General features: G+C 35.0%; 1 protein-coding gene across 5 annotated transcripts in view; it reads left to right on the top strand.

Annotated features, from left to right (window-relative positions):
• Positions 1 to 16,094, top strand: part of LOC127854986 (formin-like protein) — an 82,203-nt gene that overhangs the window by 27,606 nt on the left and 38,503 nt on the right. For 3 of the 5 annotated variants that reach the window (XM_052390201.1, XM_052390197.1, XM_052390200.1), the window contains 3 exons: positions 11,480 to 11,559; positions 12,301 to 12,384; positions 13,313 to 13,517. In XM_052390201.1, the coding sequence (XP_052246161.1) occupies positions 11,480 to 11,559; positions 12,301 to 12,384; positions 13,313 to 13,517 (369 nt within the window). Of the gene's footprint in view, positions 1 to 1,191; positions 1,207 to 6,933; positions 6,973 to 11,479; positions 11,560 to 12,300; positions 12,385 to 13,312; positions 13,518 to 16,094 lie in introns of all 5 variants that reach the window. The other 2 variants (XM_052390198.1, XM_052390199.1) reach the window with 2 other exon arrangements.

The following is a 16,094-nucleotide window of genomic DNA, read 5'->3' as shown; positions in this document are numbered from 1 at the left end:
ACAAATGTTTAATTATATTTTCATAAAGTACAATAATATAGTGCACCATTGTATTAGTTCTGTACAAATTGCAAATAGCATGGTAGACTTATTTATAACATTGTTACCTGCTTACATGTATAGTGAACATATTCCTCGCAAACATTATGTAGCCCTGTTTTCCTTTTTCAGTTATTACCAATATATATGTTTCAAATTTCAGCTTTGTTCCACAAGTGCTGATATTAGCTACAATGTATTACTCAGTATGAATAATAATAATATCCCAGCAATGTTAATATAAAGCGATCAATGTAAACAGTTTAAAGATACTCGGTACATCCAATATAAGGTGCTCCATTAAATCGCTTATAATCTTATATATAAAGCTGGAGGGGGGGGGGTCTTGTCTCCCATTTTGTCAGCATCTTTCATTTTCTGTTGTGTTTTTTTTTTCAAGAAATTTAATATGCCCATCAATGTGTATATTTTATTGCTGTATGCATAATCCCTTACAGGCTAACCCATACCAAAAGCAGTAAAAGTGTGCTTATCTGTTGTTTGAAGCAAAAATAGGAAACATAGCATGTCTCTCTGTTCTGATCTGTTGAATTGATTACAGGTTTGACAAGTTTATCTATGCATGTTTCATTTGATTGTTATTTGTAGCTGGTGTTTATTTAAAAGTTGTCTGCTAAAATGCAATCAAAAACGTGATGAGCAATGAGATGATTCTTAAACACATTTATGACTGCTTATTGTTTACAATGTCACTCACACCAAAAAAAAAGAATTTCATAATGACTTTATGTTGTTGTGTATGCATGACACAGTATGCATACATGTGTGCCCTTTCATTATTTCAATTGATGATGTTATAACTATTGATACATATTTAAGGGACATTTAGTCTCATTTATCCATAAACCTTTGTCATGTGCAAATGTTAACCTCTAACAGTACTCATGTAAATCACAAAAGTGAAAAGTTGTCAAATTAATTAATATTAATATCACTTATGAGCAAGGAAATGTGACAATCCACTGCAAATCTCAATATACCCATGTAGAATTACTGACTTGTTACAATGTAAATATTATGATCATTGGAAAGACAATATTGTAAATTAAACAGTTATTTAAAAAAAAGACATTGTTATTCTCCCATGATATCACTGAAATATTCAGCATTGCAATTGTGTTTTTCTCATAGATTACCAGCTTAGTGGTAAGGGGACTTGTGTCAATTTATGTCCTTATTGCTTGCCCAATTGTTGTTTTAACCATGCCATGTTCAGCATAATGTGGGAATGTTCTTTTCTTTTCTCACAAATGTCTAGATCTCTAGATTCCAACCCACCTGTCTCATGTGTAGAGAATTTATTTCTAACTCTTAGATAATTGTTATGATATTTCTACTTCTAGATTGTATTCAGTTTCTTTATTGTCTTCTGTTCTCTTCATCCTGTAAATAGTTTTGTTTTAGATATAATTTTTTTTATAATTTTTCTGAAACTCTTTCTTCAAAGATGGGGACATCAGATCGAAAGAGCACATGAGCTGTTTCGGTTTGAAGGGTCTAAGTCACAATTTGTTACCAAGAACATGTTTTGTTTGAAATTAGTTCTAAGCTTACTCAGCTCTTTTGATGTAATAAATATGTGCACATATTACAGATTTCATTAATAAAAATAAATAGGATAAAACTATTATGATGCCTACTGGTTCTATCCAGACATGGAGTAAGCACTCACGGTTGCCCTAAGTACTGGTTCTACCCAGATAGTGGACTCCGAAGTGTGGTGAAGTACACATTTTTTTTACAGCATTTGCCAAGACAGGAAAAAATAAAAAGAATTTCAACTTTACACACCTTACAGTGTTAGTAAGTTTTCATGTTTAATTGAGTTTATAGATGTTCAGTTTCTTTGTTTTACTGATAAATAGGTATTCACTATTAAAGTTACTTTCAAATGATAATTTAGAGCCCGTTAAGTCAAAGAATACACATTATCTCTACCGAAAGTGTTGGTGACATTAACCCATTTATGCCTAGCGTCCTGAAAAAAGGACATTGCAAACAACGTAGACCCAGATGAGACGCCGCATAATGCGGCGTCTCATCTGGGTCTGCGCTGTTTGCTTAAAGGAATTTCTGTAAGAAATAATCTAAATATAGAAATAAATATACTAGACATCCCTAATTTTGGAAATAAATTGATCCAATTTAGAAGGATGGGAGAGTCCACTGGGCATAAATGGGTTAACATGTAAGAAGTATTCTGTTACAGAAGTCTTCAAACTTTCCAATCTATAACCCCTTGGTTTGAAAACTGAACCAAGTGCTTTTGCTTCTCCAACATAAATGAAAGCTATCAGATTTCTTTAATCATTCTTATCACTCCATAATTACATCTCACCTGATAGGCTTAAGTGTTAAATTAGGCACAGACAGTGGTGTTTTCTGTTTGGGAAACAATTGGATCTACATTGTACATAAACATGTTCTTTATTAAGATCACAGTAATAAATACTGCTCTGACATATGAATAATTTTTTTTATGTATCAACTGGACATGACCAAGCACATTTTATTTAAGCCACCCTATCAGAAATCTGGGCTTTATAATACAGGAAGATTTGGGTAGACAAAATTCTGCGTAGACTGAATTCTTATTTGGAAAAGACTTCATTTGAAAGAAAAATTGCTGAAAAGCAGAAAACGCTCTCCCTTATTAGCCTGTGGAAACTGCAAGTGCTAATATGGGATGATTCTTTACGCACATGCATTAAGAATGGTTTTCCCAAAGTGAAAATTGATTTATTCTTATAATGCACTAATTGTGTTAGGTATAAGGCATAGATTTTGTGAGATTTGTTGCAAATTTTATTAAATTTCATATAATTGTTCAGAAAAAAAGATCTTAAAAAACCTTTCAATAATCTCTTATAGAAGATAAAAATGTACAATGCCTAACTCATAGTATAGGAATCATCACTGTTGATTGCTCAATATGTGTACTGTTTTATTAGTTTCTTAAATAAGAACACATCAATCAAATAATCATTTATTAAACATTGTTTGTTATTGACAATGTTTAGCAAACTAGCTTTTTTTTCAAGGGAAAATTTGAAATGTAATACATTTAATTTCTTTTGTTGTTTGATCACCAGACTGGTAAAATTGCAGACAAACTTTGCAATAAAATACCTATGGGAAAAAAAGTAAATTTAATGAGGTGAATTTCAGCATTGTTCATGCAATAAATTTCCCCTAAATTTATTATATTACAGGTAGGTGTTTCCCAAATATTTTGAGAAAGAATGTTAGACTTCTTTCTGATGATAACAATTGTTTTGATAAATCACCCAATCTAGACCCCAGTGTAATGTATACAATAGTAGACAACATCTTCCTCTCTTTGTTTCTTTCTTTCTCTCTTTCTGTTGGTTTCTTTTTGTGTGTGAAATTTTCCCTCTCAATGTTCTTGTTATCCTATTAGAAGGAGCAAACCCATGTGGGTTTGTAAACAAAGCTGGTTAACATGGTAACGGAAGTGGAAAAACAAATGCTAATCTGCCTGTATTTTCAAACATTTCAGCAACTGTGTATTTTGCATACAATGTACCCACTGGCCAGATGCGGCAGCATAGTAAACCATACCAGGGGCATCACAGCTGGTTCATGGGGAAAAATCGGGAAACAGTCGGGAGGGGGGGGTATTAAATACATTGAGTCATAATGCTTACATTTATCAATATCTCAATATCTTGATAATAAGAAGCAATATTTTCTATTTAATCACATTTTGACAATATTCACTGGAAAAAAAAAAAAATAAGTTATTCACAACAGAATGTGTGTTAGTTTGATTACTAGGAGTGTTGGTGTTTAAGTTTATGGCGGAAGAAAATTAATAACTGTTCATGAGTTGTGAGGAGTGCTTTGAGTGAATCATGAATAGACAATTGTGAAAAATATATTTTTCATTGTATTAGTCCTTACTTCAAACAACTATGATCACTTACTTGAAAGATCAATATACATAGTTTGTGCACTTGAATGCTGTAGAATATCTGTTATGTATTACACTTGAAATTTTTCATATTTTCATAGATAATATACCATTCAAACACTGTGACCTGTATTTAAAAACCTAAAATATATTATATGTTCTGAAACAGCTCTTCCTTTTTGCTGGTGCATTTAACTCCTTTTCCTTTTAGAACATATGTGAGAGTTTCCATGAAAACACCAACAGTTTGCTCACAGCTTTGAAAATTGACATTGTTTCCCCCACTTTTCCCATGGCTTGGCTGTTTTGCTCCATTATTATATTGTCAATTTTTGCAAGCGCTTACGTAAGTGTTTTTACACTATAAGCTCTCATGGCAGCCCTGTGCTTAAAGTTCAAGATAAATCCTCTGTAGCTGCTTTAATATCAATTGCACTTCACATTTCTTGAAAATCTTGTTGCATCAGTTATTATTTATTGGTTGTCATTGCATATTGTTTGCTGCATTTCTACTGTTAACGGGTAGGCTTATTCTTTGACAGCTTTTATGTACATGTATATGTGTGATGGTGAAAAGTTTTATTGATAATTGATTGATATTAAGGTTTTTGATAACCATGGGGCGTGTATAATTTGTAAAATCTTAATGGATTCTTTTTACTATGGGAGAAGGGGTAAATCTAAGAAAAAAAACATGTTCTACTGTCTGTTACCTTAATGTGTCATCCAAATTCATGTTGACAAAACAATGCCTGGAAATACAAACTATTCAATGAGATTATATTGACAAACAATACTCCTACATGAAATAATATTCCCATTAATTATTGAATTAATTACACTCTAATTGATAAGATATGCTTAGATCAAGTTATCATGTTTACACTGTATAACTGTTGTTTTATTAATTGATATTAATAATGAAAAAAAAACGTGGTCCTGTAGAGTTCTATTTGGCTTATGGATTTTCTTCATCAATAAGCCATAATGGCCAGTGCAATATTTAAAGCAGACTGTTCTTTACAAAATGTATTTTCAGGGGTGTAAACACCTCTTTAAGCCGATCGCCCCACAAAATAACAAAATCAGGTGTCCTTAAATGACTTTGTAGTAGCCATAATTATATTAGTTTCATGTGAGCTTCAGACAAGCACTTGCAACAAAAATAAAGGCACTGATTTAACTCAAAATCTTGTCCCTCAACAGCAAGTATTTTGCATATTGTATTTGCAAACTTATGTCGCAAAAGTGAAAAAAATTGTTTTCTAAAATGATGAATAATGCTGATGTGAAGCTATGGAATGTCCTCTTGTTAAGTTTGTTCTATTTAAGCCCCTTAAATCAAAAGTAACCCCAAATCCAGGGTCATTAGTCTTATACCTCTGAGTTAGAGTTTCCCAGCTGAGCTTTCAAGGATCCACTTGGTCGGTCCTCTTGTTTTTATGCCCCCGGATCGAATGATCGGGGGTATATTGTTTTTGGCTTGTCTATCTGTCTGTCATTGTATGTGTCTGTCATTGTATGTGTCACAAACTCTAACCTTGGTCATAACTTTTGCATACATTCCATACGTCCTGGATTGTCCGGGATTGTCCCGGACATGAAGAACGTGTCCCGCAGTCCCGGACATGAAGAACGTGTCCCGCAGTCCCGGAAATCTTTCAAATGTCCCGGATTTTACAAAATCCATATAAACATGTAACTTTAACTGCATCTCGAATCACTGTGTTCCCACTAATCTGCAACGTCTCCATGGCAATGCCTACCCGAATAAGTGACTACGCTACGTGTCAAAAGCGATCAATTAACAGGGGTCCTATTATCATATCGATTGTCTCACGTTTGCAGTCAAACCGAAAAGGCAACATTGTTTAATGTGGTTGTTAATTTGCTTAAATATACTGATTTTATGGCAGTTTGGCGCACGCTTTAAATGAGCGACAACACTCGTAAGCAGTGTAACTGCAGTAAGATCATGCAGACGACGAGTGACGTAATTTTCATAAGCGTGGGAATTTATGGCAGTTTGCTGAATTAATTACGCACAACTGTAAATGTTTCGTTCGATTTTCAAATGAGCAATATTCAATTTGTAATCCGAAACACGCTTCCGAATTGTTATGCTTACGCAACATAAACAAATTCTAGCGTCAAATAAACAGTGCTTTATCCTTTGTCTCAATAAAAAGCGCGTGAAAATTATGCAGACATGTAGAACGTTGCATGGAAAATGTGGGTGTATTTTGTGTTGTGCAAAAACATGAACATCAGGTCAGGCGATTTATGCTTGTTCAGTGGAAAAAACCCGCCCCGATTGGACATTATTTCATCACATCTTTAAATAGTAACAAATGCGCTACGAAGTTTTTATGCGGCCGTGGATACACCCAGGAGTTTCCTGCAGATATGTGACATGTACACAAAAGCAATTTGGTGCTCTTTTTTAACATGAAAAACACGTGGCTTGTATCTAGTAACGGAAGTAGTAATGTTTAATTTGACGTTAATAGATATTTCAGATAGTCTTTCGAACTAAGCAATTTACAATGTAAAAAAATGTGTTTAAAAAATTCATGTATATCTATATATATAGCTATATTAATTCATGTCTCGGAAAATCGGCAAAAGTCCCGGAAAATGGAGCTCAATGTCCCGGAATTGGTCTGAAAATTTATGGCATGTATGACTTTTGCAATATTGAACATAGTAACTTGATATTTGGCATGCATGTGTATGTCATGGAGCTGCACTTTTTGAGTGGTGAAAGGTCAAGGTCATCCTTTAAAGTCAAAGGTCAAATATATGGCTTCAAAGTGGCGCATTAGGGGGCATCGTGTTTCTGACAAACACATCTCTAGTTGTTTTTTTCTTATGCCTGTTGATCAATATTGTTGTCATTATATAATTCTTATTACACTTGTGTTTCTTTTGAAACCTAGGTCTTGATATTGTCATTTCTACTCAGCTGTTTCTGCTTGGTAACATTGTTTGTGTTCTTTGTTTAGAGTTATGTTATATTTTCCCCTAATATGTTGGCTTTTTATGTTCCCTAGTCTATACTGGGGAACATATTTTTTTTGCCCTGTCTGTTTGTTGGTTTGTTTGCTTTAAACTTTAACATTGGCCATAACTTTTGCAATATTGAAGATAGCAACTTGATATTTGGCATGCATGTGTATCTCATGGAGCTGCACATTTTGAGTGGTGAAAGGTCAAGGTCAAAGGTCAAATATATGGCTTCAAAGCGGCGCATTAGGGGGCATTGTGTTTCTGACAAACACATCTCTTGTTATATAGTTAACTGATACAGGAATAAAGAATAATGCAACTCCAGAGAGCCAATAATCATGTTGAAAGCAGTAAAACATTTAGTAAAACCAATCCAATATTAGAAGTGTGTGATCAGATACATGACAATATACTCAACACAACAATAAGTACTGAAAGTCTTGATGCAATTATCTTGTAGTCTTAAATTATGCTGGAGAGACTTCTTTAAATTACTAAAACAAGTGTTGGCAGAAAGTGTCTTAACACACATGCATTAAGCCCGGTTCACCCGAAGGGCGATTCAATTTTTAGCTCACCCGAGCACAACGTGCTCATGGTGAGCTTTTGTGATCGCCTTTTGTCCGTCGTCTGTTGTGCGTTGTGAATTGTGCGGCGTCAACATTTGCCTTTTTAGCTCTCTAGAGGGCACATCTATTGTCCAATCTTCATGAAATTTGGTCAGAAGATTGGTCTCAATGATATCATGGATGAGTTCGAAAATGGTTACGTTTGCTTGAAAAACATGGCTGCCAAGGGGCGGGGCATTTTTCCTTATATGGCTATATATGGCTATAGTAAAATCTTGTTAACACTCTAGAGGCCAGATTCATTGTCTGATCTATATGAAACTTGGTCAGAAGATTCATCCCAATAATATCTTGAATGAGTTCGAAAATGATGCTGGTTGGTTGAAAAACATGGCCCCCAGGGGGCGGGGCATTTTTCCTTATATGGCTATAGTAAAACCTTGTTAACACTCTAGAGGCCACATTTATTTTCTGATCTTCATGAAACTTGCTCAGAAGATTTGTCCCAATGATATCTTGGATGAGTTCAAAAATGGTAACCTTTGCTTGAAAAACATGGCTGCCAAGGGGCGGGGCATTTTTCCTTAAGTATATGGCTATATATGGCTATAGTAAAATCTTGTTAACACTCTAGAGGCCACATTTATTGTCCAATTTTCATGAAACTTGGTCAAAAGATTCATCCCAATAATATCTTGGACAAGTTCGAAAATGTTGCTGGTTGGTTGAAAAACATGGCTGCCAGAGGGCGGGGCATTTTTCCTTATATGGCTATAGTAAAACCTTGTTAACACTCTAGAGGCCACATTTATTGTCCAATCTTCATGAAATTTGGTCAGAAGATTTTTCTTATTGATATTTTGGATGAGTTCGAAAATGGTTACGTTTTATTGAAAAACATGGCTGCCAAGGGGCAGGGCAGTTTTCCTTATATGGCTATAGTAAAATCTTGTTAACACTCTAGAGGCCACATTTATAATCCGATCTTCATGAAACTCGGTCAGAAGATTTATCCCAATAATATCTTGGACGAGTTCAAAAATGATGCTGGTTGGTTGAAAAACATGGCCACCACGGGGGCGGGGCATTTTTCCTTTTATGGCTATAGTAAAACCTTGTTAACACCCTAGAGGTCACATTTATTTTCCGATCATCATAAAACTTGGTCAGAAGATTTGTCCCAATGGTATCTTGGATGAGTTCGAAAATGGTTTTGGTTGCTTTAAAAACATGGCCACCAGGGGGCGGGGCATTTTTCCTTATATGGATATATATATGGCTATAGTAAAACTTTGTTAACACTCTAGAGGCCACATTTATCTCCAGTCTTCATGAAATTTGGTCAGAAGATTGGTCTCAATGATATCTTGGATTAGTTTGAAAATAATAATGTTTGCTTGAAAAACATGGCTTCCAAGGGGCGGGGCAATTTTCCTTATATGGCTATAGTAAAATCTTGTAAACACTCTAGAGGCCACATATATTGTCCGATCTTCATGAAACCTGGTCAGAAGATTCATCCCGATAATATCTTGGACGAGTTAACAAATGATGCCGGTTGGTTGAAAAACATGGCTGCCAGGGGGCGGGGCATTTTTCCTTATATGGCTATAGTAAAACCTTGTTAACACTCTAGAGGCCACATTTATTTTCCGATCTTCATGAAACTTGGTCAGAAGATTTGTCCCAATAATATCTTGTAATCTCAGGTGAGCGACTTTGGGCCTTTCAGGCCCTCTTGTTTAAATATCTGGCATCTTTAGACTGATATTTTCAATTTTACAAACCTGATATGTATGTTGATTAAACTGTTTCTTGTTTGAAAAGTTCTCTTACACCTTAATCTGTATACCATGTGCACATACTTAATATAGTACATGTACTACTACATGTGAACTTGCAACACATTTATTGAGGTTATTTTAGCATTGGGCTTTTGTATCTGAGATTATGAATGGATCAAAACTTCCCTAAGTACCCCACCCAAAGCAAGTATGATACTGTTATGCAAAACTGTGCAAGTTCAATGTCTGTTGAAAACAGATGAACTAATAACTGATGAGAAAGGGTTTCTGTTTTAAGCCTCTGATGTGCTCTGGTTTGTATACTGAGATGTAACAAATATTTTGAAATTTGTCATATTGCCAGGATTAATTGTAAGCATATGAGATTTAGAAACTCATAATCATAATTGAAAATGTGGGTGGTTTTTGTGTGAACTTGACATGAAATTATATTATATTGTTTTATACATTAACATATTTGGTTATAATAATGTCATTCAAATATAATTTTATTTCATGGGATCTTAATTATTCTGGGCACTGTGTACCACTGTTAACCACTGTCCCATATGAGATCAAATTTTGAATCCTGTAATTTCAATGCATTGAATTTAATGTTAGCAAGCCACTGTATGATTTGCTTTGCAGTTGTAAAAAATTATCACAAATGCTTTCATATCAAATAAACATTTTTTCCTTCACAAAGATATCAGTTTGACTACTACTTTAGACTCCAGGTACATGTATTTTTGCAAATATTTGAAATGAGTTTTAAACCCAACATCATTGGACTTTGCTACATTTATTGATTCCTACAAGCTTAATACATGTATTCTTGTATGTTTATGTTTATGAAATACCCAAATATTTTCTCATAATCAAGACCTTGTTCATTGGAATTCTTACTTCCAGAAATTATGTTAAGATATTCTTAAACTGGTTAAGCTTTTTTTTACGACTAACGTATTTTTAGAAATGATAGTTTGCCCCATGATGTATCTTAGTTTGAATTATATGTTTTTATGTTTTATCCTGACATGTAATTTCTATTTAGTCTCTAATTTTAATGCATGTTGCTGTTCTTTAAACATAAAGGATTTATCTTTGTATAAACCTTTTACCACTTAGATACATATTTTGACGCTTATGTAGTCCCTTAAAAAGTTAAACTTAATTAAAGATTTCTATTACAAGTTTCAAGTTTTAGAGGCTTCATTTTCAACCCTTAGATACTGATGAGTAGCAAACAGCACAAAACCTGAACATACTGCGAGCTAACTAGCAGGCTGTTCTGGTTTTAAGCTGTTCGCACATAGCCATCTTTACTTTGCTTCTTAGTGGGAAAGGGTTAATTTAAGTTGTTGTTTTATTGATCTGTTGTTATTGTGTTTTATGAGAGATTTTTATGCCCCCGGTAGGGTGGCATATAGCAGTTGAACTGTCCGTCAGTGTGTCAGTCAGTATGTCTGTCCGGAAAAAAAAACTTTAATGTTAGCCATAACTTTTGCAATATTGAAGATAGCAACTTGATGTTTGGCATGCATGTGTATCTCATGAAGCTGCACATTTTGAGTGGTGGAAGTTCAAGGTCAAGGTCATCCTTCAAGGTCAAAGGTAAAAAAGAATAAATATTTTTTTTATTTCAAAGCGGCGTACTCATGAAGCAGCACATTTTGAGTGGTGGAAGTTCATGGTCAAGGTCATCCTTCAAGGTCAAAGGTCAAAAAAAAAAAGCGGCGCAATAGGGGGCATTGTGTTTCTGACGAACACATCTCTTGTTAGTTCTACAAGTGTAACATGGGCTCATTTGATCTCTTATAATGTATTTGATGATAATTATAAAATGATGATGATATTGCACTGATAATGTCTTGTTTTGCTGAGGTGATCTGGTTTTAATTTTATGAAAAATTGCTATAATCAAATGCAAAAAATATATGCGTAAAACCATGTGTGTTAAATTGGTGAAGTTGTTGTTATGAAACTTTCGCAAATTTAGTAAATTAAGTTTGGCTGATGTAATAGGTTTTGTTATTATGCAAATCAGTAAACAAGTATTCTTTATAAGTTGTATTGTATTTGCAAAATTTGATGATACATGTACAATGTTTTTTTCAATGCAGAGAAGAAAAATGCTGGGTGACACAAGTTCAACACAAGTTTTGCGAGACCTAGAAATTTCACTCCGAACCAACCACATAGAGTGAGTGGAATAACTGCCATTTGTCACAAATAATTGTTGTCAGATTAGAATGTTTTAGAGTTTTTAATACGGCGCCCTAAAACATGTCATCTCTAATCGACTAAAGTAATCCTAGATCTTGTTTTTGCTATGGGGTTTCCACATTGTCCATGCTTTGAGATTCACAAGGGAGATTCACAAAAAATTGAATTGCTGTAACAACAGTTGTTAAACATATTTCTGGAATTCTTTCCTATGAGATACTAAATAAATACTAACTCCTTCTTTACATGAGCTAGAAGGATCGTACACTGGGGTTTTCCTGCTATTTAAACAAGGCTATAAAACGGACCCAATCCCAAAGCAGACGGACCTGATCCCAAACTAAAATTGTACAAAATAATTCCCCCCCCCCCAAAAAAAAAATTAATAAAATAAAATAAAATAAATTTTTCATAAACATCTTACAAAGTATTATAATAAAGTTTGTTTTTTTTTTATGAGTTTTTCGAAAATCAGTGGACTTGCGTGAATTGCATTTTATGCAAAAAAATCCAGGAAATGGTCTGATTTGTCAATATTTGTTAAATAATAAAATCCCAATTTGGTCCATTTTGCCAATAAGAAAATCCCAAATTTGCCATTTTATTGATTTAAAAAATCCCACTTGGACCAGATTCCTTATCCCAAAATGGCTAAGAAAACCGCTGTCTTCACTGACAGTGCTGTCTGACTCTTAATGGTATAAACATTGTATTTCAGATGGGTGCGAGAGTTTTTAAGTGAAGAGAACCAGGGTCTGGACATCTTAGTGGATTACTTGTCCTTTTCGCAGGTTCTCATGAGGTAAGCTTGTCCAGTCACCTTGACAATTTAGCTCTTTCCCCCATAAGGAGCAAAGTGAAAATGGCTTTTGCAACCAGCATAAAACCAGAACAGCCTGCGAGTAACTTGCAGTTTACTCGCAGGCTGTTTAGGTTTAAGGCTGTTTGCTGCACATCAGTAACTAAGGGTTGGAAATGAAGCCTTTAAAACTTATCTAGTAAGAAAGGTCTTAAATTAAATGTTACTTTCTAAGCTACTACAAATGCGTGAAAATATGTATCTAAAGGGTAAAGGGTTAACAATTTTCAAAGAAGACTGCCAATGCATGCTACAAAAAGGTCACGTGAGTGTGACCTCATATGCAATGTAATATTACATCCAGTCAGTGGATAGTAAACAAACATTTCAATGCTGATGATTTTCATGTGATTGTTATCTCATTCAGGTTGAACTGATTTCCAAAGCAGTTTTAAAATTAAGAACACTGATGATAGTTGTCATGGTCTCTAAAGCCAATTGAACTTAATCCATCCGTCTTATCCATAGGTACATGTACTAACAATGCCCACCTATTTTATGCACCAATGGTAACTTCACTCAAACTATTGTGGTTGAAATGGTTAATAACTTGAAAAGTTTGAAATTAGTTCTGTGGGTAAAGCTAATCAGGGACAACTTTTTCCGCTTAATTTTGTGCAATTTTCCATTTAAATTTTTAAGTTTCTTCCAAATGAAAATCCAGTGTAGGCAGAAAGTGACTTGATTTCACATATCCTCGCTCAGAAAAGAATCTGGCCGGGTGATGTTATGTCAAAGTGAAGTCATCGATAAACTTTATAACTTAACTTTTGTGTATTTCATTCAATTTTTTTTAGTTTTTATGCAATGTCCTAGTTTCTTGTACACACTAAATGCACATTCAGTTTGCACAGGATGATTCTCATTGTAGAAAGGAGCAGTTGTTGAATCTCGAGAAGAGTTCGAGCCTAGACACAGGTCTGGCGCGGTCCTCGATGCGGGGTCTCAAGCGCTCCAATACGATCAGCACGTCACGGGGAATCTCCACCAAGTACTCACAGAAACTGAACATGGGCGAGGCCAGGGATGACGTACATGTCTGCATCATGTGTCTGCGTGCAATCATGAACCACCAGGTAGATGCAGCCCTATCTCAGCAAATGGACACAATTTTAGTTTAAGTTTAAACCTATTTTTTTTAGCTCGCATTGTAAGCTCAAGGCTTACTGAAAAACTCTTGAGTCTCTTTCCGTGGGTAGAACCAGTACTTGGTGCTGTCTTGTTGAGATCATAAGAATGCTCCCACAGTGGAGATTGAACCCATGATCTCCCAGTTGCCAGGCGTACACTGTATCCACATTGCCACGGCAACAGTTGCCAGGCGTACACTGTATCCACATTGCCACGGCAACAGTTGCCAGGCGTACACTGTATCCACATTGCCACGGCAACAGTTGCCAGGCGTACACTGTATCCACATTGCCACGGCAACAGTTGCCAGGCGTACACTGTATCCACATTGCCACGGCAACAGTTGCCAGGCGTACACCGTATCCACAATGCCACGGCAACAGTTGCCAGGCGTACACCGTATCCACAATGCCACGGCAACCTTTTCATCTCTTCAGTCCTAACTGTCTGGAAATTTTGTCACTATTTTTTTCACAAATTTCATTAACTGTCCTGAAAACTACAAATTGTTTCTTGACCTGAAATTTTACCCAGCCATGAATGCAAGTCTTCTGATATTTTTTCCATGACCCTGTTACAGTTTATGGATTAGTTGTAGAGCTGACTTTTGTGGAGACTAAAAAAGCAGTGTGTGCGGGTTAAGTCCACATAATCTCTCTCTTCAAAACCATAAGGCACGGGTCCATGTTTTTGGCTGGGATGTTTGCCTCTTGCATGCCACTAGGGCCAGTTCCCTGATCATTTTTCTGGACCTAATAACCCTTATCAGCCTGTTCTACTTTTTCTGCATTTTAATCATGTCATTAAAGTCATAGAAGATAGAAGATAAATGTTAAGATCAGGAACTCTTTATTTTTTTCCACTTATGTCAATTGTATGCATATATTGTGAAACAATTATTATTCTTCAGGCATGAATTTTTGTATAGTTTCAGAGCTCCAGATAAGGTTTTGTGAAATTCTTAAATTACTACCAGATTTTCAAAAAGAATTCTTAACTCTGAAATTTTATTCTTAACGTTACTACTAAGTTTTGGAAAATAATTCTTATTTTTTCTAAATGACCTAAAAATAAATAATAATGGTTATTTTCATGCAAAAAAATCAAAATAAACATACTAGCAACTTTATTTATACGAGTTCAACAGTGTCTTTTCAGTATTATACAATTTTATTTTTCCAATACCTTCATATGCCCAAACTGTGCTTAGATATCATGCCTTAGATGAATTTTTACATATTTCACATTTAAAACGGGTGTCCCCTTCAATCTTTTCAACGATTAGCCACGGGACTTGTCCCTTCCACTCGTTCAATGTTTTTTTGTGTTTATAAGTTTGGACCCGTCGTGTCGCGTTTTTGTTTAGCCTTTCTGACTGTGTCGGCAACTGAACATTCAACATCATTTAAGATCTTTCCTATAATGTCTTTCTAAACATTTAACTTCAGCTCACTTTGCGTACAATATGTTAAAAGCGTGTTTTTGGACGCTTTGCAGTTTTTATAGACGCTTTCTGGGCGCAGCTATTGTTTTTTGACAGATAGACTGTATACGCCGCTTTTATTGGAAAAAATGCGCTTTGTTAAACAAACCTGATAACCATTCTGTATAAGCACCGCAAAGATCTTTAATACGCGAAATGAACTCAATAAAAATCGATACGAACCGATGTTAAAATAATATTCGTAACTTGATTTTGTAATTCTTAATGGTACGACAAGATTTTAAAATAAATACGTAACAGACTTGAAAATAATTCGTAATTACGAAAATACGACCCTTATCTGGAGCTCTGAGTTTGTAAGTAAACAGATCAACATTTAAGTTTTTAACGAATAATTATGATCAATTGAAAAAAGACTGACTTATTGTAGGCATGAAGGACATTTATATCTTATGTAATCAATGCATACATCTTGCATCTGTTTGTAGTGTTTTTTTCATTCAAAATAGGGTCCAGTAATCGGCCCCATTCTGAATACTGAAAACACTTGTATTCTCAATTTTGAAGCATGTTTTGGCAAAACAACAACAACACTAATTTCACTATTTTAGTCAAATGCCGCAAATTTTCCCAATCCAAAGGGACCCGGCCCCATTCCCAAAATGGTGAAAAAAACACTGGTTTGGCAATCATGTTCAATTCGTTTAATACTCAGAGGGGAGTACATTATACTGTGTACTTAACTGGCCCTTTACATTTCCATTAAAACGCTAAAGCAGTAAAGCTGTATTGATAGGATTGACCTTGTTCAGGTAGAATAGTAAGGTAACCCTGACGGTAATTGTTAACTTTGTTTCCCATTGGGTGTATAGTGCTTTTCAGGGATGTTGCAGGCAGTGAATTTTTTTGCTCAAAATTACAGCCGATTTTCGGCTGTTCCCAATCACAAAAATCCACGTTATTTCCCAAATATCTGACCAAAATTTCCCAAAAAGAAGCCCAATTCCCCCCCCCCCTAAAAAAATTTTTGTTGTTGTTTTAGCTCACCTGAGCACAACGTGCTCATGGTGAGCTTTTG

Source organism: Dreissena polymorpha, chromosome 13 (assembly GCF_020536995.1).
Source record: "Dreissena polymorpha isolate Duluth1 chromosome 13, UMN_Dpol_1.0, whole genome shotgun sequence".
Lineage (NCBI taxonomy): Eukaryota > Metazoa > Mollusca > Bivalvia > Myida > Dreissenidae > Dreissena > Dreissena polymorpha.
Note: the sequence above shows the minus strand (reverse complement) of the source record. Positions and strands in the feature narration are given on the sequence as shown.